The 24,745-nt window shown below is 40.5% G+C and overlaps 1 protein-coding gene across 1 annotated transcript in view; it reads right to left on the minus strand.

The window, feature by feature from the left end:
• LOC139745023 (neuronal acetylcholine receptor subunit alpha-10-like) overlaps nt 1-16,420 on the minus strand; it is a 55,991-nt gene extending 39,571 nt beyond the window's left edge. The window contains exon 1 of the mRNA XM_071655431.1: nt 16,321-16,420. Coding sequence (XP_071511532.1) covers nt 16,321-16,420 — 100 coding nt within the window. The remainder of the gene's footprint in view (nt 1-16,320) is intronic.
• Between the last annotated feature and the right edge of the window lie 8,325 nt (nt 16,421-24,745).

Below are 24,745 nucleotides of genomic sequence, written 5' to 3' on the forward strand. Positions count from 1 at the left end.
GTTTTGTTTTGTTTTGTTTTGTTTTGTTTTGTTTTTGTTATCTTGTGTTTTATTTTGTTTTTTTGTTGTTTGGTTTTTGGCCTGTCGGCTGATGAAATCCGGAAGTGGCAGCAGAAATATAAACTGCCCCTTCCCCCCCCCCCCCCCCCCACACACACACACACACTTGGAAAAAAAAAAGAAAAAGAAAAGGCGCCTGCCCCGTTATTTCCACAGATCCACAACTGCTTCTCAAAGATAAAAAGATTTTTTTTTTTTTTTTTAGGGGGGGGGGGGTACCTTTGGGTCCTTGTCAATATTTGTGGTAAACCTCGCATGTCAGCATCCACAATCTACCGGATTTGAAAAAAAAATGCAATATCTATCGGAGGAAAGAAGCGTCAGTTCTATTTTACACGAGGTGAGAAATAGGTCGGGGAATGTAACGTGACAATATAATGGCCAATATAACTTACGGTGTGCAGTCACACGCTCACACACAGACACAAACAAATACACGCACACACACACATACACACACACACACACACACACACACACACACACACACACACACACACACACACACACACACACACACACACACACACACACACTGTGCTGCAAATCACAGACCAATGTCATCTCAACACTCTTTGTTTCCAATCCATATCAGACAACTATATTGTATTTGCCATCGAGAAAACAGACAGAATGAATTATCATGTATTTTTTCCGGTTTTTATAATAGCAGTCTTTTCAACTCACAGTATTTAGTCACATGTACACGCAATGCATACCCATTAAGCACACATGTGCATCATACAGTGTACTCCCGTTATACCAGTACATAATCAAGTCCTCGGGACAGGCGGTTTTCTTTCATATATCGACATTTCGTTATAACCAAACAGGATGCTTTAACAATAGTTTTTGGACCTAAATTTTGATTTCCTTAAAAATGAAAATCTTGTTATAACCGCGTTCGTTGTGCACTGTAGAGCACAAAAGCAATTTCTTGGTTCAATATGAATAATACGGGTGTACACTGTAGTACACAGATGCAATATGACTACCATGTGTATTTGTACGTATGTTCAAATGTAGGTATTAATACATGACCAGTATGTCTTCTGGGATGAATAATTTGGGTAATGAATGAGAAGATTAATGGGTAAATCAGCCTGCTGGGGATTTTAGAGCACGATAAACGAAGTACCTCAGTGTGGAACGGCACTGGCTTCTAATTCCGTTGCCCTCGCCAAAGGGGAGTGATGTATTAGTTGTTGATAGGTAAAGAGGCGGTATTCCTCAAGCCTACGCCCTGATATCATGATTCTTCCCCTCCCTGACAATCATTCATTATCATCTTGTTTAAGAGGCCTACGAGAAGAGCCTCGAAAAATTTCGTCAGCTGATTCGATGTTATGAGTAATGAATGTTATCGTTGTCGTAGACTACGAACAACCCTTTTTCTGTTTATACATTATATCAAAATTATTTCGTTTTGATTTATTTTACGATGCTTATTCAATAGTTTCGACCGTGCATCATTGAATTGACAATCTAGATTTCCCATGACATGAAGGAGGAGGGGGGGGGGGGGTGCGATCGGGCGTGCTGGAGGGAGGAACCCACTGGAAAGGACTTGATGAGGAAATGAAGGCCAGTGACCTTTCTTCGCGTCTAAGCGGGGATGACCTCAACGAAGAATAAATAAAATAATGTGTATATTATCATAAATAAAATAATTATTATGTACATTGTAGGTAGGTATCCTGGGCTGTCACGTGTTTAAGCATCTGCTTATAGTGGCAGTCCATCTTCCGCATAATTTCTCAGGTAAGTACTTGGAAATTTGGTAATACACTGTACGACATTGTTAATGGAATCAATTTACACATTTATTTTCCTTCTTCGAATCATGTATATTATGATCTGTTTAGTGTCATTTTAGGTATGTGATCTTACTGAAAAGAATCTTGATTTGAATATGAAATTATGTTGGAAGGAAAATAAATCAAACAAACAAACAAAAAACATCCTCTCGAGAAAATGGTTCAATGACATTTGCTCCTACTACATTTCAGTTACTCCCAAGAAACATCTGCACGCTAAGCCAAATTATACCTACCAACCTAACCCTAACCCTAATCCTAATTCTCACATCAAACTAAACATAGAAACCCTATCACAACCCTTACCATAACCCTAAGTCTTTTGGAGAAAATAAGACTGGAGCAATTGTCGCAGGAGTAAATGCGGTGTCACCCAAGAAAATAGCCATTGGAGGTTATAAAGGGTCTCATTTTCTCTACTTGCTTTCAAAGAAAATGAGTGACGATGAAATTATGGCATTGACTGGTTCACCATTCCAAAAGACCGACTATACTCCAGAACATGAAGGACATTATTTTGCTTTGTTTTGTGCTGTTTTTGTCTTATGTGGTTTTTTTCCCCTCGGGGAGGGGGGTCATTGCTGTCGGAATTGAGAGCCAAGCATTCCACTGCACAGTTCCATTGCGCCAACATATTTCGTTTACAAAGAATCCAACTAGTGTTATTGTTTTCTCTCGATAATTAATTGCGTGTATGTTTGTGGATATCAAACATTCCAGTCAAAGCAAAGTTGAAGCTAGAAGAAAAAGGAAAAAAAGGACCGCTGAAGACCTCATAATTATGGCGGAAAGTTCCTACACATCTGTACGGATACGGTACCATGAAAACCACTGGCTTTACATGGTAATCAATCATTGGTCAAAGGACTCTTATCTTAAAAAACAAAACAAAACAAAAAGCAATAAACAAATCTTATTCATTTCTTTTGTTGAGTTGGCAAAATAGCAAAACTTGCCTTTTCTTATTCCTGACATTTGTTTAAACTTGGGTAGAGTGCGCTGAATCTCTCCCTTCCGAAACAAGGACATATCAATTTGCCTACACTCCACATTCCTCATACTAACTCTATATTGTATAATATTTCTCTGTAAACGCGACACGCACACAAAGTTAGCACAACATATGTAAGGTTGTTGCAACAGGTAATACGCAGTATTAAAGCTATTCACTTCTAAGCAAAGGGACAATTTTGAAAATTTAAAAAGCTATGAGCTAGGTCGGACATATCGATGAGATAGTGTAGGGAAAAATGAAATGATTAAAGGTAGCCATACAATTTGAAAATATCAGAGTTTGTTTGTTTGTTTGTAAGGGAGAAATATACTTCCGCATATAGCTTGTTCTGTGCAGGTTCCTCAAAAAATGAGAGAAATAAGACAAATAGAGAAAGAAGGAGACGAAGAAAAAGTATTTCCTTTCATAACTTTCTCATCAGCGAAAAGCAGCGAGATTGTCCATTTCTGACATTATCATTTTTCTGCGTCCATGTGCACAGACATAATATATTGTCCATGCGCAGATTTTATGTTGGTAGTACTACTATAGAGTCGTGTTCCAGTATGTATCGACGTCATAATATTATGTGCACTATGTACGCAACGATGTTAATTTCTGCAAAGTGCTTACGCGTTGTGAATCTCTATACGGCTTTCCGATCATCTCTCGTGGGTTTGATAGCCCTTTTTGTACGGGGAGGATAAAAAGAACCTAGCAGGGTTAAGTACTTATGCCGTAATATTGTGCTTTGAAAGAAAAGGTCAGGCCTTATTACGTGCCTGGAAATCTGACATGGAAGTATGCCTTTTTTTATTGATTGCTTGCTTGTTTGTTTGTATATTTGTTTGCTTTGTTTTTGCTTTTTTTACATAAGCTGACGGATCACAAAGCAGCCAATGTGCATATAGGCATTATTCAATGTACCCGTTTTCATTATCAGCCAAGAAAGTTTTTTGTCGGAATGTTGTTTTTCTTTTAAACCAAGACAAATGTATATATAGAGAAAGAGAGCAAGACTTGTTCAAAATGAGAGTAACCACTTTAAACATAATTATGTTATGTATGACATGCATCCATTCTTGTAAAAAAACAACAACAACACATGTCGTTGTTTCTTTTCAAACACTCGGCACAAAATATATTGTGCGTACGATAGATGTAGGAATACGAATGAACTGAAAAAAAAGTACAACTCCTCGTCATTCCTCCGAGAAGGCCTCATGCGAGAATTTAGAAAAAAGATATCTGTATGACATTGGTTGTCAGTACCAATAAAAGATGCACACAGTTTCTTCCCTCATTCTTCAGGAGCCGCTGCGGGCACTCTCCGTCAGAGCTTTGGCTAAAACAAACAGTTTCAATTTCTTGACGCAACAGCTTATGAAAGCACACACATCATTTCCTCCCTTTTTCGGGGGTGGGGTGGGGATGAGGAGAGGAGAGGGGGGGGGGGCTAAGGTGGGGTAATACTCTTCTATAATACATAGTGGCCAAAATAAATGACATTGTTAGGTGATACGCTAGCAGCGTATCATTTGGATTTGGTTCTGGTAAATCATGACTCGGATACTTGTTCAGTCCATCTGGTGAAAAGCATAATGCGTTGCATAAGTTTAAGTATCATCTATACATGTGAATTCTGCATTTAAATTGTATCGTTTGTTGTTGGCTCGATTGTGACGCAACTGAGGACATAACTTTTCTTTTTCATCATGTCGATATCGTATAACTCACGAACTTTGCACAGCATGTGTTTTAAAAGAAAGTGTCATTACATACCAATCAGATACATCAGAGAAAGAAGGAGGAGGAGTATGATGAATATAATACATATCTTGTCAAGTTTGGCAATGTAGAAAAAGGAAAATAATGATAAAAAACACCTAAAAATTGCAACAACAACAAAAACCGGCAAAAAGCCATGAAAATCAAATACCTCGTATCTCAACGGTGTCACTTGTACAATTCTGCGAGGACTCCTCGCTCCCTCGAGCTAGTGTTACAAACACGAAGTAAGAAATGATTGCGACGGCGACATTTCTTAAAGCTGCCATTGTATCGAGCGCAATTTGAGTTCGGCGAAAGTTCTCAGAGATAACAACTAGGTGGAATACTTGTTTAAAGAGCCCGTCCCTGAGTTGCTGAGGAAGAAGATGAGATGGTACAGTGTATTTGTTTCTAAAGAGTCTCGGCGGGATATTTGCTATCGTGAAATCCAAAGCGTGCTCGCAACTCCTCGTTGGCTGGTTAGAGGATCCACCTTCTTGTGAACATATCCGATGTTATATCCAACTCTTGTGACATCATCAGTTGCTTTACACAAGGTGACAACATGCTAGCCGACTTGAAATGCCTGTTCAGAGCGAAAAAAAAAAGAAGAAGCTGCAAACGCTTCCTTCGGAATCACTAAAAAGCAGTCCAGCTGGCGATTAAATCGAATTTCAGGAGAACGAAGTTCCCTTGCGTTCTTTCCGCCATCGACATAATATGCCGCTATATGCGTGGTCCATGATGCATCTCCGCATGTAGTGATTTTAACTGTCCGTCCACTGCAGATCTAAACCTTCGCTTCGCGAAACAAGAGGCACACACTTATGATCAGTGGCGTGCCAGGTCCTTTGTGTGCGATATACACTTCACGCGTTCGCGGCACCTCTTAAGGTCACGTGGACAAAAATTTCTCCCCTTTCTTTCGGTTTTTTTTTTCCTATTTTAATAGTTCTTATTGTACCCGCGCTCTCTCAGTTCAGCCAGTGGGCACTTCGGGATGCGTGAAAATTTTGTTGCCTTACTCTGTGTCATAATCAGTCCATAAACGGGGAGTGAACGTGTCAATATTCGACTCGGCCGTTTCTTTCTAGGCACTGAGGAAAATTTGCAGACTATGTTTTAGGACATGAGGCCCACAGTATATCTGAACGACGACGCCATGTTAAGCGATTTCAAACAAACGGAAAAAGAAAGAAGTTACAAAATAGGAACAAGTTTAGCACAGGTGCGTGACTGCAAAGATTACAAATAAAGACTGGAGGAAAAGTCGTTGGTCTGATCTCAGAATTCTGAAGGGATTGTAAAGAGAACAGTGAAGAACACTATGGAAAAGTATTCCTTTAGATAAGCCGTCCTGCTTGCGTCACGAATACTTGTCCACGATTTCTTCCGCAGATCCGTACACACACCTTGGTGTATCACGTGACGTAAGAACATGTAACTAGCGTGGAAACTAATCAAAACACGCCTCTGTTGTCACGGCAGATAAATCCAGATTATACGCACCGCAGTGAATGTAGCGACTGCTCAGCCAGAGCTCCTTTACGTTAACGTCTGCTAAAATGAGCTGTCGTCCGTAATACTAGTACGTGCACGTTCTGGATACTCTCTCTCCCTTATACCACCCCCTACCCCACAGTTGTCTTCCATCCCTTTTCCCGGACATCTTCTTCTTCTTCTTCATCTTTGTCCCTCCTCTCCATCATGACATTCGCCTGTCGGCCCCATGCTGCTTTTCGTCTGCAGCATGCACACACAGCTCAAGTTTGGGGCCAGGCCGACTTGCCTCTAATTAACATTGTAATCACTTAGCCCTCCGCGGAATATTATCGACTCAAATTCCACCGAACATGGCGGACCATTCCATCGCAGGCGGTCACTATCTTGGGTGGCCGACCTTCAGCCGTTGTTTGTTTAACTCATTGAAAAAAAAAAATCACTGCTTTCCAAATCGGCATGCTGATTGAAAGTACCTTCATTTTCTCATTTAGTTTTACGTATGTTTTGAAATATGAAACCATCAACTATTATCATAAAGAATAATGATGTAAAACACATCTTTGCATACACATATGTGTTTGTACAGATTAAGGTACACACGCACACACACACACACACACACACACACAAATACACATACATCATAATATATATATATATATACATAACATGTGTGTGTGTTTGTATATATATATATATATATGTATATACATAATATATTGTATATATATATATACATGTATATACATATTATACTTTGTACATTTAATTCTAATTCAGTTATAGTGACAACATAGTGTCAGTAAATATAGAACAACAGTCGTATAATCGATAAATTTAAAAGTCTAATATTGATACACAATGACAAATGTGAATATTCCTGACCACTAAAGTCCATAATAAGGCCAGAGAAACATTATATAAAAAGGAAACAAACAGTAGGCTATGTCTAATAAGAGGCGAATGTTCTTCATGAGAATTTGCATACAAATTGGCAGTCAGCGACCGTAATAATCACTTCCAGCGGCTGCTGTGATTATTAATTGCCAAATCAAATCAGACCTTTGAGGTCTATTCATTAAATTTTGGAAGCCAGGTTTCACCAACTCCTACCTTTTCATCCCGGTAAGTTTAGGGCAGTCGCACACTACAATTATCTACAATTTTCCCCGCCTATACCTGCTACTCACAAATAACCTGTCATTTCTACTACAGACTAATACTCCTGAACCGTCTCCTCCAAAGAGTAAAATAAAAGATTGTGAATTAAATTCCTCCTTTCCTCCCTCCTCACCTCCCCTCCCCCCCCCCCCCCCCCCAGGAAAGAAATAAATGATTCGCCAACAAATATCATCTGAAGACTTACTGTTTAGAAACAAGGCACTTATTGCCCAAGCCCCTGGTTCATCGCTACACAACTATTATTACTCAAATCTCGCAAACACACTCATAACCTGCATAGTTTTCAAGACACTCTTCTTCTCCAAATCCCAATAGGTAAAACAATATTAAAATTAGGAGTCGGATTATCTACTTGTGCAGCTCCAAAACTATGAAATAAGCCATCATTAGAAATCATGAAATCCTCAACTGTATAGCAAATCAAAACTTCAAACACATCTCTTCATTTGATTGTTTGCAATTATTTTATGCTCATCAGGAGTTCGTGCAGAAGAATTACGTGTACATAGGTTCTACTCTTGAAAAGTTGATATATTACTATTACGTTGTGATTATCATTAAAAGTACTATGCTTTTTGCAACTTCGAATCTCATAAAAATCAATTGATGGGCAACATCTAGTGTCGAGGCGATAAAAGCATATCACAGCCCGCTGAAAAATTACACCAGGAATGCACTTTACGCATTTACGCACCAACTCATTATGATCTGATTGTCAATCGATATTTTTTTTCATGTCATTTATATATATATATATATATATATATATATATATATATATATATATTTTTTTTTTTTTTTTTTAATCGGAACGACAACCTCTCAGAATTTATGTAAAAGCCCAGTTGTGACATTTTTGTGTTCTGGAGACTGATTTCTTCCAGCGTCGCAGTTTGCCGTCATATTTCGTTTGTTTTTCTTTTTTAACATAATTTGCCTATACGCACTATGTCAGACAAGGTAAACGTTGTATATCCTACTTGTCTGGAAGTGGAAAGTGACGCAGGTGAGAAACAAAAAAAAATCCCTTGCCCAAGAGCAATGATACAGTAGATCGAGGGCGGGAATACAAGAGGAATAAGTGCCATTCCGTTTTATGGTGAAGCTTTGCTCTAGCAAAAACGATAGAAAAAACAAAAACAATAGAAAATCTGGGGGGGGGGGCGTTTCATCAACGAGTTCGTAGGAGATTTCACCGACAAATTTGCTATCAGCCAATCAGACGCAAGGATTTCATTAGCTTTTAACAGTTGTCAGTAAAAATCCTTGCGTCTGATTGGCTGATGGCAAATTTGTCGGTGAAAACTCCGACGAACTCGTTGATGAAACGCCCCCCCAGAACTAAACATGTTTTCATGAAATAGTGGTACGTGGAGATTGAGATCAGGTGACGATGTCAAATCTCCAACGGACCAGCACAAATATTTATTTATTTCCTTTTGGGCATAGATTTGAAAATAAAGATGTATCATTCAGATTAAATTATTGCTACGTTAACCAGACATGGTGAGTTATGAGGAGGAAAGGGCTGTTATTGTTTTATCAGTTCATGCAAATTTAACAAAGATACAACTTTTATATCATTTCTTTCTTTTTATGAACAATCCGATGGGAGAAGTGGTGAGGCGAGGTAACTTTAAAAATGTGGCACTAGCCTCTTGTACGGCTTAGTGTGAATCTTTGAATGTTCGCAATTTTGTTTTTTACTTCTTCGTGTTATTTCAATAAACCCTCAGTCATTTTGTTTGTTTGACGTTCCGTTGTCAAGAATAACTTGAATAATATGGGGTGGACATACATGCCAGTCCATAATCAATATGTCGGACAGAACAGTGTTTGAAAGGGAAGACATGCTATGGGGTGGGGAAGGGTGGGGGATAATGATGTTGAAAAGAGAGCAAATATCTTGCTAGAAGCACGGAATTATAGTTGAACCACCAGGCTCAAAGAATCGATGCTATTAGGAGAAGACGGGGCTGGAACAATAATTTGGCAGGTGCCCATCCACATGTCTTGTTTGGTCTGAACGTGACGTATTTGGGGGGGGGGGGGGGTGGGGCATTTAACAATCCAACTGTGACATCGTATTAAAGACACCACACCACCCGGCACGAGTTATCTAATTGATTAAGAGTGTCTTCGCCTACGTCATATTCATTAGGAAATACTATTTACATGCCAACCTGTTCTGTCACATTCTCGCTCTCTTCTCCCCTCCCCTCTCTTATATTTTCTCCCTCAAGACCATATCATTTTTTTTTTTGCAGACAAAAAGAGAGGATTTGGACATCTGCAAGCCATTTATTTGTTTCACAGACGAGAAGAAAGTCTTTACAAAATGCATATCAAATGGGAAGTTGATTTGATCAGTGAGTCACAATCTCCCTGACAAGCCTCAATGTAAATCAATTTCTTGCATCACACAACCGTCATTAATTTTTCAGGTTCATCTTTCACAACCGGCATTTGCAGATTTGGCATAATAGTCTTGCTGTTTGCTGCAATACAACGATGGATTGAAAAACATGATTGTACATGACACGAAATGGAAAAAGGAAGAGTTCGATGAAGTAAAATCTGATTTAATAAAGCAAAGAAAAAAAAAGCACACAAGCGTATTGCAACTTGATTGGTAAAGAAAGAAAAAAAAAACACAATGCAAATTCAGGTAATGTAAAACAGAGTAGAATGAATAAACTGACAAATCATTAGAGAAGATGAGATAAAGTGACACAAAATAAAACGTTTTTGATGAATGAAATAATGATAACATGATGATGATAATAACATTGATGATGATGACGACGATGATGATGATGATGATGATGATGATGATGACGTAATGATGTTGATGCTCCTCCGTAAGTGTGCCACTTGTGGTTGGCTTGACGGGCATAGCCACATTCGGTTTTGTTATGTACCGTTTGGTAGATGGCCATTGTAATGATAATGATCGATGGTCACTGGAGGTGTCACGAAGTGGCGAGCAACTGCAACGGGGCAAAGAATACACCCATTCTTCGTGCCGGAATGAAAACAACCGGCTTGTGCTTGCAATGAGAGGGGTCACCAAGGTGACAAACAAACTTTACTAGTTTACTATAGGTTGAGCTGTTGTCACTATTTCACACTTTTGGTCGGGCAAGATGTGTCAAAAATAACCCCGCTCGGAATTGTTGCTAAAGGGCAATCGTGATCTCGAATTGTTTTCTTTTACGAATCTCCTGTTTTCGCACAAGAAAGAAACGGCATTCCCCCTTATGTGGAGGAAAACAAAAGCACGCAGTTTGAACACTATGACTGCAGTGACGTGAGAAGTGTGACACGTGACGTAGGACTTGTGAACTTTAACCTCAGCGGTTGCTACCGCCAGTGATGTCACTGCTATAAAGATATTCAATAATCTTCGGTCCAATATAATCATGCCGACGAGCTTGAAGTAACTAAAGTGTAGTGAAGAGAGCTTTTAAAGGGAGAGTATAGTATTGGTTGAGGGGAGGATTCAGCTTTCAACTTTTTTGCGAGATATTTAGAAACCACTTTATAAAATATGAAAGAGCATACAATTCTAAGATGAATTCAAAGTTGTTGTTTTTTATGACAGTCGGTTTTGAAATAGCTGAGGAATCAAAAACAAAGTAAAACAAATGAATCCTAATAAAAGGTGAGTACCGTCTTTCATTAGGACCACCTTGTTTCGGACATCTCAGCCATTTTGAAACCAATTTTCTTCAAATAAACTTTGAATTCCTCTGAATTCCAAAAAAAAAAAAAAAAAACACAACACGTTGGAAACTTTAAGCTCCATCACTTTAATCTCAAAAGTGTGGTAGATTTGCGCGTGGTAATTGCCTTACCTATATTTATACTCTTAAAAATTAAGACAGTCGTAAGATAATGCACGATGAGCTTTTTGTTGTTGTTGCTAGGGAGACGCTGATAACGTACATGACAAATGTACTTGAAATTAAGAATATCGATATATAGTCCACATACGTATACGGACGCAGTATACGGACGCAGTCAATGGGTATATTTTGTAATGTGTATTGTACATACATTTTGGTTTTGCTGACCCATTAGGCATTAACAATTGATTTTATAATTATTGCGGAGATGATTATATTTGTGAAGCAGTTACTGTGTATTGTATACTAGTAGTAGAACAATCGGAAATTTACACAATGACAGTCCTAAGAATTATTTTGTAATATTTTGATATACGTTTGAAATGTCACGCTGCAAGCAACACAATTGAATATTGAATTGTAATCAATGATGGATGATGAAATTGAAATAAAATATTGTTTGAAACAAAAAAATACGTATAAGTATCGTCTTCAATCACGTATGATTTCACTGTGGTTTTTAAGTTGTTTTTTTTTTTCTATTCATCATCTTTGCTATCTACTGGTGCTACTGTTCATTCGGCAGGAAACATTTGGGCATGATATTAAACATAATAAGTCATGCAAAAACAGAAGTGATGTATCATCGTATATTATGATCGTGAAGCCAAATTCTTTCAGTCTCGCCGGAAAGGAAAAAAAAATAGAATTATCACGATCAGCAGGTCTTTCTTCCCAACCAAATGAACATTAATACTAAACATAATAGATATATATAGAGCGTGAAATTACACTTGTAGAAATGAAATTTGTATTTTTGTCATTACGTCTTATACACAGCAAATATTGTCCTTTTTTTCTCGAAGTGACGAAAGGAATAATCACGTCGGCGTAATCACTGATTGCAATTCACTGCAGAGGAGAATACCAAAAAGCGATGTCTGACAAATGCATTAATTTGCTAGGTAGTGCGTAGTGGTGTGCGTCCTTCTCTTAAAACTCTGCAGGCAAGTAAGAATGGAAACTTCATTATTTTGGTTTTGTCTTCGGCTGTTTTTGTGGGTTTTTTTTTTCTTTAGAGAAAGCTTGAGCGAAGCGTGAGTGTCGGTTAACATTTTGCAACAGATCTAGGGAAAATGACGGTTGTGGTGGATGTTGCTCTGAATGCTATAGGGGCCTCAAGGTATGGCGGAACAAGAATAACGTTCTGCAGACAAGACTATTTGATTGATACGTGATTACCCCGGCAAAGGAGAATTATGAAAGATGTATCTAATCTAAACGCGTCTGCCTCTGTGTGCAGCTCTGTGCGTTATGTGTGTATTTTTGTGTGTGTGTGTGTGTGTATGTGTGTGTGTGTGTGTGTGTGCTGATGTGTGAATGTAGCACAGTGTAGTGTAGTGTATTGTAGTGTAGTGTAGTGTAGTATACTGTAGTGTAGTGTAGTGCAGTGCAGTGCAGTGTAGTGTAATGTAGTGCAGTGCAGTATAGCGTAGTGTGGTGTAGTGTAATGAAGTAGAGCGTTGTGTGGTGTAGTGTAGTGCAGTGTAGTATAGTGTAGTGCAGTGTAGTTTAGTGTAGTACTGTATGTATATTATATCTAATAAGTGTGCGAGGGTGTGTGTGTGTATGTGTGTATGTATGAGTATGTCTTGTGTTAATGCATGTGTTTCCTGACACAGGATAGTTCTTGGGGGTGCAAGGAACAATATTCAGCAGCGTAATAGATCACTCGATTATGTGTGGTTGTGGATGTATGTACGTTTGTGTATGGATTGCCATGTGTGTGTTTTGGAAAAGGTTTTTTTTTTTTTCTTATTGAATCTACGTGGGTAACTTGCAAAGAAAGACTCACTTGTATAATTCTTCGTTTTCAGTTAAAAAAACAAACAAACAACTATTCATCCTAAATAGCGTGCAATGTTTTCCAAGAAGGACAAAACATTTTCAGCACTTAGTTGTTGTCGTTGTTGTTTTTGATGAGACAAGATTCCCATTCTTAGAACCCATGCACCCCCGTGCCATTAACGAAAGTAGAACTACCATTGATGATATTTATAATGTTAAACAATAAACATCGTATATCCCTCGAGGCGAATAGAGACAATTACCGTCCATTTTCATTACTGTCCTCGTTAGAGTTGACTACATTATGAAATCACGTAATGTGTCAATCCCTAAAAGCACAGTGCATTCCCCAGCCAGTCTCTATAATCAAAATGCGAAGTTTCAAGCAATGAAAAAAAAACAATAAGAGCCTCATGCACATGTTGAATCGATGCCTTGACAAAATTAATGATAAGTGCGCCAGAAGACAGGCAATTACCATGATTACAATCGGAGAAAGTGGAATGACGGTGAAAGAAAGAGCCGCAACAACTTTAGTAACACCGTGAATCAACCAGCTCAAACAGCATCAGCGACAAGAAAACAACAAACAAATAACAACAACAATTACAACAGCAAACAGGAGAAGAAGGTATTGTCATATGCTCCAAAGATTTTGATGTAGTTCACATTTGGGAATGACAAACATGAGTAGTTTGACGAGATGTGGATTCATATCCTTCCTTCTTGGTGAGACGTTGAGGCATCAGGTACCCCTCCCCCCTCCCCCTCCCTCTGTGGCTTGCTGAACGGAGAGGAAGGAAAAGACTCATTCGCGCCAATTTATGAGAAGGTCAGAAAGAGATACAGGCATGTGATATAAGGCAGCGTGGTAAACTCATCCATTGCCCCCCGGAGGTCCCGAGCGTTTAGGGCCGAGGCAACAGGCAAGACAAATAATTACAGGTGACCTTCTCTTTAAAGACTCGAGGAAGATGAGGGAAGGCGTTTCCCTTTAATTCTCTCTCTTTTTCGCTCCGTCCGTCTGTCTGTCTGTCTGTCTGTCTGTCTATCTCTGTCTCTATCTCTCTCTTTCCATCTTCAATTGTATATGATAAGATGATGGCATGCATCACTCATTGGTCAATTTATCACTTATGACATGCAGCGTCTTTGCATTTCGTCGTTTTGCTTTTTTTTCAGGGTTACTTTTACTACTGCAGATGGTAAACAATGGTGTTCTTTGCTTCTATTATGAGGAAAGTAGAAAACATACTCAATTCCATTATATGTATATATATATATATATATACATGTATATACATTGTTTATATATATACATGTATATATATGTATACACATATATGTATGTTTATATATATATATATATATATATATATATATATATATATATATATATATATATTGTGACGAACTCGCCTTCTCGTCGTGAATTTAAGAGAGTGTATTTGACTGTCTGTACAAATGTCTCCGCGAGCCGTGTCAGGATGGCCGAGTAGGCGGGGTTCGTTTTGTTGCAGTTTACAACGATCCCTCTAAATTATTAAAACTACTAGTCTGTGTCTACCATGTATTATGTTGTGTCAGAAGCAGCTCACCAACACAAGCGGCACACATACCAAGTTCAGCATCACTTATGTATGTCACTCCCAAGCGTCACTTGTAGAGGATGTTAAATTGGTACACTTATTTTGTTACCAACTTTTACTACCAACTCTTGCTACCAAGTTCTGCTACCAAGTTTTGTTACCAACTCTGCTACCAACTCAGTCACGCTAACGTGGAACACCTTTCACAACCATATGGTGGCACAGGTATCGTTGATGGCACGGGGTAAAAGTGCTGTATCGCACCGTTACCAACTTCTTCAGGCGGCGACTGGAACTTGGATTGGGCACGGACTATGCGACAAGTCACATTACCATTTTACCCGAAATCCAATGGCGACGACTGGAACTTGGATTGGGTACGGACTATGCGACAAGTCACATTACCAGTATACCCGAAATCCAATGACTTGCTAGTTGGTCTTCTCCGGAACGGCGCTCCAACTCAGGAACATGAACCACCACTCTCCAATTTGCGGTAGAAGTCTCAAGAAGACACAGTGGAGACAGCAATTCAGGAACACATGTACAGTTTATTACATATAGAATTGAACACTAACAACACATTGGAAATGTATCATACACGGGCTGCTTGTTGCGGACTATGTCACACAACGGCCACTTTATATGCCTCTCCTCCTATCGCGGAATGAGGAGGCAATCCCGCACGGCCGTAAGCGACTAGGATAATACCTGCAGTAGTCGTTCAAATTATTTAAAATGTTGGCGTGGTTACAAAATTCGTACAATGACTATACGTTTTTAACAGTATCTCTTGTACATGGTTACTACAATTCGGCATGTATCATCGGTCTAAACCGGAGTTGGTATTAAATAACCCAAACTTGCCCATGACAAACAAGTAACCACATATTTAATAATAAATGTTTAAACTCATAATGATGCACTACCACCTTGAAACGTTTGTCCAACGTTTCGATATTGTGCCCCTTTCTATGTTATAGACACTATCGATTATGACAAATTATAATCGAAACGGTTAAATCGAATCGGTTCCACCGAATTTCGTTACATGGCTTCCCTCCCCATGCAGGCTTCGTCCCTGGAGCCGAACACATGAAGAAAGAAAAAGTGACAAAAACAAAATTCACTTACTACTAAACGTTTTGTGCACTTATTCTGTCACAAAACTCTTACAGTTCATAACAACGTTATGAGACAGCTACAGTCTTTAGTTCACATCTGTCTAACTTTCATAGACTATTGTTTGTTAGAAACTCATCTTTTAAGAGTTCAACAGTCTCTTCGTTTGAGTTCCTGACCTGGCTGTTCCCTTGCAGCAGACAGGTCGACACGAGAAATGTCACATGTCACCCTGGCATGGTTTGCCAGAATGAATCCGATGTATGACGATCGAGAGGAACGGGCGTGCCCCAACGGAGAGCGGCTCCTCGATCGGGGTAGATAATCAGGTGGTCTTCCCGGTGACCGAGAATAGCGTGCAGGTGAGGAAGAGTCGTCACACCGGCGATGTCCACTAGGTAGCTTTCCCGCAACCACTGGTGCTGTCGCGCTGACGCTGACACGTGTCCCTGCTCGGCCTGTAGAGAACACCTCTGAGTCGTCTCTCAGAAGCTGGTATGCCGATGAATTGCTTTCTGGGGGAGTTTCTGTCCAACTGCATTGACAGAAGTCCACCAGATGTGGCGGCACACAATTCTGAATTATACCTTCGTCGAGAGGCGTGGTCTCTGTGTCGTCCTCAGCAAGGCTGGTAAGGTTGGCTGGCGCTGCCCTTTTACCAACATCGGTGCTGTCGTTGCTGCACATATCTGTTTCTCATTGTTTATACATGGGAGAGATACCCATGGAGTATGCAGCTGCATGTTCTGGAAATCTAGCGTGGTTTCCAGACCAATCAAGAGATCCAGACCAAGGATGCCCTCAGCTCTTATGTCAGCTACTACCAAGTCAACTTGGCACAAGCAGGAGCCAAGCTGAAGTTCCATGGTTGCATGTCCCTTTGTTTTCAACCGAGATCCATCTGCTTGACGAACGATGCTTGTCACTGGTTCAAGTGGTGGCTTTCGCTCTGGTCTCATTCGCAGGTACATTCTTTCTGAGACATATGACTGCGATGCACCACTGTCTATCAGAAACATCACCTCCTGCCCATTCACGTTCAACTTCACGTACAGTCCTTTCTGGAACGTGGATGACAGAAGTGAAGCTGCGGAACTAGGTAGTGGCGGTTGAGATGTCTCTGGTTCGGATGCCTCTCTGGCTGGTGTGCACCCGTCGTCTGGAGGATTCGTACCCTCCTTGGATGTGTCCTCCTTGTTATCAGAAGGCTGACTGTCCTCCTTCTGTTCGCTTTTAGGGAGTATCTCAGTCTTTAATGCCAAGTCGTTTCTCGGCACTGGCGCTGGTTGCTCCTTCTCCCTCTTTTTTATTAGATCGCTGACTGCTTCGATCATGAGAGTGGTGTTATTTTCAGACACCCCCATGGATTTGTCAGCAGTGTCTTCATCCGTCACAGCCACGTCTTGTTCTTCCTTCTGTGACAGCAAGACACGGTTATACTGTCGACGGTCGCTCTCCATCCGCAGGAAGGCTTCTGTGTTGAGAGCAGCTTGGATTGCCTCGTCGAGCGTACGAGGCTGAGCCCGGAAGAGGCTGATTCGGATATCCCGGTCAACTATTGCATCGAGAAAGTGACCTCGAGCCAATTTATCTTGGCCCGCTTCCCCGAATTCAGGATATGCCATGGATGTAAGTTCGCGAATGCTCTGTCCTAGCTCCTGCAAACTTTCCTTCGGTCTGCGTCGTCTGGTGCGCAGTTCTGCCAGGAATACTTCTGAATGCGAAACAGGTCCAAAGCGGTGCTTCAGGCGGTTCACGAGTTCTTGGTACGTCAACTGACGTCCCGTCTGCTGTGCTAGTACTTTGACAGCAGCTCCCTTCAAGCTGGCAGCCAAATATTGAAGAGCTTCCACTTCCGTCCAGCGGTTAACTCCAGCGCAAGCTTCGAAATGGCAAAGATAGTCCAGCACAGGTCCTTTGCCATCATATCTATCTGGTATGACAGCCGGCTGGTTGCTTCTGTTGGTCTGAACATCATAACGACGTCTCTGGTCCCAGAGCTCTGTTCGACGTCGCTGGTTCAGGCCAAACTGGTGTGGCATTACATCTGGTTGTCCTCCAAATGTAACAGGCTGGTCACTTGTACGAGATGAATGCGACTGCTGCATTGGAGTTTGATGCTGCTGAGATAGTAGCTTTGCCGATGGCGGAACTGACAATTCTACCTCTACATTAGCATCTCCAAACAGCTGAGGTGACACCACTGGTGAGCGTGACAGTGACGACTGGTTAGGGCGCCCTCCAAGTGTCATCGGTGAGCAGCGTAAGTTAGAAACCGAAGTTGGTGCTACTCCAGTTTGCTTGCGCACCGACTCTGACACCTGAGCAATCAAGTCGTCGATTTCGCTAATCTTGCTCTCTAGCAAAAGTGACAACTCCAACAATGGCGTTTCGCGTGCCATAGTGAAAACACAGTTAACTACATTAATTCATACAAAAGTTACAAATAGGGATCCCACTCCTGACACCATGTGTGACGAACTCGCCTTCTCGTCGTGAATTTAAGAGAGTGTATTTGACTGTCTGTACAAATGTCTCCGCGAGCCGTGTCAGGATGGCCGAGTAGGCGGGGTTCGTTTTGTTGCAGTTTACAACGATCCCTCTAAATTATTAAAACTACTAGTCTGTGTCTACCATGTATTATGTTGTGTCAGAAGCAGCTCACCAACACAAGCGGCACACATACCAAGTTCAGCATCACTTATGTATGTCACTCCCAAGCGTCACTTGTAGAGGATGTTAAATTGGTACACTTATTTTGTTACCAACTTTTACTACCAACTCTTGCTACCAAGTTCTGCTACCAAGTTTTGTTACCAACTCTGCTACCAACTCAGTCACGCTAACGTGGAACACCTTTCACAACCATATGGTGGCACAGGTATCGTTGATGGCACGGGGTAAAAGTGCTGTATCGCACCGTTACCAACTTCTTCAGGCGGCGACTGGAACTTGGATTGGGCACGGACTATGCGACAAGTCACATTACCATTTTACCCGAAATCCAATGGCGACGACTGGAACTTGGATTGGGTACGGACTATGCGACAAGTCACATTACCAGTATACCCGAAATCCAATGACTTGCTAGTTGGTCTTCTCCGGAACGGCGCTCCAACTCAGGAACATGAACCACCACTCTCCAATTTGCGGTAGAAGTCTCAAGAAGACACAGTGGAGACAGCAATTCAGGAACACATGTACAGTTTATTACATATAGAATTGAACACTAACAACACATTGGAAATGTATCATACACGGGCTGCTTGTTGCGGACTATGTCACACAACGGCCACTTTATATGCCTCTCCTCCTATCGCGGAATGAGGAGGCAATCCCGCACGGCCGTAAGCGACTCGGATAATACCTGCAGTAGTCGTTCAAATTATTTAAAATGTTGGCGTGGTTACAAAATTCGTACAATGACTATACGTTTTTAACAGTATCTCTTGTACATGGTTACTACAATTCGGCATGTATCATCGGTCTAAACCGGAGTTGGTATTAAATAACCCAAACTTGCCCATGACAAACAAGTAACCACATATTTAATAATAAATGTTTAAACTCATAATGATGCACTACCACCTTGAAACGTTTGTCCAACGTTTCGATATTGTGCCCCTTTCTATGTTATAGACACTATCGATTATGACAAATTATAATCGAAACGGTTAAATCGAATCGGTTCCACCGAATTTCGTTACAATATATACATATGTTTATATTTATTCATATATATATAGAGAGAGAGTAGTCAAGATTTAGGATTTCAGTTAGTGTTATCATTGTCATCGTGACCAATACCCCATGATTTGCCGTTGTAGTTGCAGTTGCGATCATTACTTTTGTAACGTGTTTACCATCGTTTTTATTACCAATATATATACATGTATACATTATATATAATTTTTTTTCTTACTGTTCCCATTTCCCGTGGAATCAATGGCCTCCACAAGTTGGATGAGGGAGGTGACCTTACTGGTTGAATTGTCAATACACATGGTTATTGCTTTAGAACAATAACAAGGAAGTATATTGTGATCACCATTTCCATGGGGCACCGGGTACAGGAGCAATGTGGGTTCACGCTCAGGACTGGGATAAGACCTTGCCCTTGATTTATTAACAGCGAGATAACTTACAGATTGGCAAAGCTAGTAATCGTATGTGATAACATGGAGCTACAAACCCCATGGTGATAACAAACAGATAGATTAATAAAACTGGTTTGTGTGTGGGCGTGTGTGTGTGTCTTTTTGTATGAGGATGTGTGCGCAGGCGTATGTATGTGCGTGTGTGTGTGTGTGTGTGTGTGTGTGTGTGAGAGAGAGAAAGAAAAAGAGATGAAGAGGAAGCGTTGCAAGCATGTGAAATCTTATAGCCAACTGTACATGGCCCTGTACCATGATAGTCTGATAGTAACGTCAATCTCACCTCACCGTATAGGTTGTTGTATCATTCAGTAAGGTCAGAGGGACAACATCATTTCATTGAGCTAGGAGAGGTGAATGTGTCACGAGATGTTTTGTATAAAGAGCGCCATCTTTCGACTAGATTGGCCCCCGTTGCACCTGATATCAATTTATTTTGTTCTTTTTGTAAAGGGGGTGGGGGCGTTTGACGTCTGGAATGAGTTTTAGCCCCACTAATACTATTTCCCTTCCGTCATTCAATGCTTGATAAAGGTGCAAAATCAAATCATTGCAACATTGCATCTGAACTTAAATCATTATCTAATACTTGCCAAAATATCACAAAAAAAAATTCAAATGTATGCAGCCAAGATAGATAAAGGATAAGTGACTGTCCTCGGCCTGACTCTGGCTGAGGTTACGAATTTCATTGACTAGTATGAAAGAAATAGTATGAAATATTTCTCTCTTCGTCATGACTTTGAATGGAATAAAATGAAGATGTCATTTATGTGTTCTACATGCGCATGTGTTTGTAAAATGAGGGAGGGGAACTGGGGTGTGAGTACTGCAAAAGCTCGATATAAACTATAAGATAACCAAGTGTAGATTCGACTCATCTCTTAACTGTTTTATAAATCTCTAAGAGTTCACGAATACGCATATGAAAAGTTTGAATGAAAAAAAAAAAAAACCAGATACGGTAAACATTTTCGAAGCTTTTCAATGATACTTAACTCGAAATAATCAATATTTGGAATATATTAAAATCATCACAAATACTTTAACCAATTGATTTGTTTCTTTTCTGCAAATCAAATCTCTATTATCTACAGTTGGCAAAAAGGATGTTTTGTTTTGTTTTTTTTTTTGCATCTAAGCTCTTCATGATATATTATATGACAGCATGGAGTGTACAATTCGATATGATAACAACGTGAAAATACACACTCTACTGCTAGTAGTCTGTTTATTTGTTTGTTTTTTCTTATATACGACTGTCGGAAATCAGATATCGTTGCTTCAGGCATGTCCGTGGTGCACTGAAGCAACCCTACTTGAAGCATCTGTAATAAAATCAAAACATCAGAGGTGTGTAAGCGATAAAGGAAAAATCGTGTCTTCATCTAATAGGTTTCTCCGCGCTCTGCGTTCAACAATGGTCCTCCCCCTCTAGCCCCGCAGCAGGCGAGGAGTATTTCAAATGTCAGGGGTCCTGGGGGTATTTAGGCAGGTGAGGTACCCGACACCGTCGGCAGACACACGCCTCGTGTCTCCGCCTCTTTTGTTCCAGAGACATCATTACACCGCGAAGCGATTTAATTTGCAGTGCGCCAGTAGCCCCCGTTCTGTTCTCTCAACCTGCGCGGAGCAGAATCTCGCTTGATATATCTGTTGGAGCTAAAGAAATCAAAACTGAATACCTATAAAGGTGGGTACATCGAAACGTAACGAAGCCGTAGGGACGTAACGTATTCCCCTGCGTCGAAACAGCTCCACTCGCTGTCACTAGATTTGGCATCTGGCTGACAGTTTTGTTTTACTATAAGACAAATCGATATAATCCTGCTGCATCTTTGTACATCGGTGCAATGCATCCTGTTATTTTCCGTTTTAAAGCGTATCACACCGTCTGTACGAGAAATCACAGTAACAACCGATCTCTCCTATCCGGCCTCCCTTTATCCGGATCTCTTCATTATCCGAATGAAATCTCGACGTGATTTTTTTTTTCAATCTTATAATTACGGGGAAAAGTGGGATTTCAAACTCAAACAAACTTCCTACACAAACTCACATGAATTATAATATATCGTTCCAAACAAATTGATTTCTTTTTGGTAAAAACAAACAAACAAAAACCAATTTACAATCATGCGCTGATAGCAAAGAAAGGGTTTCAGTGTAAGCTACCTGCAATAGTATGTACATGTGCAGTGTACATAGTAGCTACCATTGGGTATACAATAGGCAGCTGAGTGTGCATAAACATCAAGTCTCCCATATAACCGGCTAAATCCCGTATCCGGGTGAGCACCGGTCCGAACATGTCCGGATAGGAGAGGTCGGACTGTACATGTTTAAGTTGGACAAAGTTTTAATACTGTGACGTTCGAAATGACCATGAAATGTCAACATTTTGTCTAGAATAGGTAGGATAAACCATTATTTATCTCTGATATATTTATTTCAATAACGCTCTCCATCCAGACTGACAAACCACCAAGAAAGAGTAATGCCGTGAGGTGATACAACGGGAAGAGGAGGACTATGTTGAGTGGATACAGTAGAATGAAAAACAAAATGAATTGAAAAAGAATAAACTTGTCTAGTTTGTCAAATACATATCTGTTCCACTTGATATTAATAGATATGGCAATTCTTCAATGCGTCTTTGTTCATTGCCCCCCCCCCATGCTCTAATATTGGACAGCATTTTTTTTTCCCATAGCCCTTGGCCGCCTACAGGAAGAAAAAAGATAAATACAAAAAAATATCAGGGGAAAACGTGATCGGAGCAATGCTCTAGAGTGAGCGAATTCGAAAGAGAAGGGTTAAAAAGAACCAGCGACGATTTTTATTTTTGGTCTTTTGTAATTCAGCTGCAATCTCACGCCGTGTTTTGCCAGAAAACCATCCGTCCCATCTTGGCAAAGGACTTCTGATTTCACGAATCAGTGGAGGTGACCTAATTCACGACAAACCCCCCATACCCCGATTGTGACATCATAGTCACATGATACGGGGCATTTCGGGAGCTTTAATCAAATCAGCCAATTGAGCGGAACCTATGACGTCGGGTGTGTCACGTGTGTACGTTTACGCACACACGAACGAAGACGTCCACAAGACTGATTGCACGCAAGCTCACGCATTCATTGACACAAACAAACACCCGCAAAAACGCGGCCGCATACCTTACACTTCACAACATTGTCGCAACATTACATTTTGGAAGGGACATTATATTTAAATTGTCCTCCAGAACGACAGAGAAATCAATCCCAGGCATGCTATTGGTTATCCACAGCGTAAAATACGAATAAAGAATTTGAAATGATACAATCACTGTGTATCATGATAGGCTATTATAAAGGTAAACTAAATAATAAACAATTTGATGTGGATGCAAGTAATGAGCTCTAGTCCCGACGATAAGCTAATATTCAACTGTAACCAAACTTTCATTTAGCAAGAGCATGCCAACTGACACAAATTTTGCTACCATCTATCAGCTAAGTTCTCTGTAGGGCGCCCTCTTGCTGCCCTACCTTTATCCATGGCTTCTCCTAAATCTTACTGTGGGAGTAAGTAACATGTCCGTGTTCTTTATTCCTTGTCTTTACTCTTCAGGGAGGGGCAAACAAAACCTTTATGTACAATGATTCAAGGGAATACCTATTTCACTGTAAATGTTGTTGTTGTTGTTTTTTTTTCATGTAGAATCCATCTACAATGAGATATGCAGGCTTATCGTGAAAGTGGGAGGCGTCTCAGGGGCACTATTTTCAACCTCTCCTAACAAATTGTCCAATTTCAAACTAAAGAATGAGAATGAGTGGAGGGGAACAAGTCCGTTCAGCTGCACGAAGGCGCCTCTCCCCTAATCTTCGCAACATGTGGGCGGAATGCTCCCTCCCCCCCCCCCCCTCTCCCCCACCCCCTCACGGTATTTCGTTCCTCTCATTGAGTTTTAAGGAGAGAAAAGCCCCGGTTGAACCTCGCAGACTGTATACCATGTGGGATTTCCACTACCTCTCTGTTAGCCATTATAATACTAGCATGATGCAGAGAGTTATTAGTAATGCGTTGAACTTTGGGCAAGCAGCCAGTCATTGATCTGATCAGCATGGATAGAGTAAGAAGCTGGGTCATATCAAGCGATCGCTTCCTTTCCCTCTGGTACCGCCAACTGAACTGAACTGAACTGAACTGCGACTGCCATTTCCATCATAATTATGTGTGTTTGTATAAGTTTACAGGTATGCCGTGCGTGCGGATGTGTGTGCTTGTGTGTGTGTGTGTGCGTGTGTGTGTGTGTGGGTGTGTGTGTGTGTGTGTTTGCGAATCCATGAGGCTCTAATAATTCAAAGAAGGGCGCCATTTTAGAAATCTGATCAAGAAAGATGACTCATGGCAATGGTAGTACTAGTAGCACAATGTCAGTGTACGTCTTACATTCGGCCGAGCCTGAAGTGATCACCATTATTTACAATAGATTTTCGTTGTTTTTTGTTTCGCAACATTGAAATGATGACAAAAACACAAGTATTTAGTTTCAATGTTGCCTCTATGTACACCGTAAGATACGTAGAATTATGAGAACCTGCAAAATATATCTTGATCTGTGACGAAAATTATATCCCGTAGTGCTCACGGTGTGCGTGAGCGTGCGTTCGTGTTTGTGTGTGTGCGTGCGTGTGTGTGTGTAAGGGGGTGGGATGGGAGAGTGTTTTGTTCCAAAGCCACACTCCTATCTTAAAACATTGCAAAGAGGATGTAATTTTTGTTGTTGCTTTTCGGAGTACACATTATTGTAAGAAATATCAAGCTGTAGCCCCTTATCCAGTGATGAGGAATCGCAGTTTGTTCTGAT

Source organism: Diadema antillarum, unplaced genomic scaffold, assembly GCF_040938485.1.
Source record: "Diadema antillarum isolate AM-2024a unplaced genomic scaffold, OU_Dant_1.0 seq00001230_RagTag, whole genome shotgun sequence".
Classification (NCBI taxonomy): Eukaryota; Metazoa; Echinodermata; class Echinoidea; order Diadematoida; family Diadematidae; genus Diadema; species Diadema antillarum.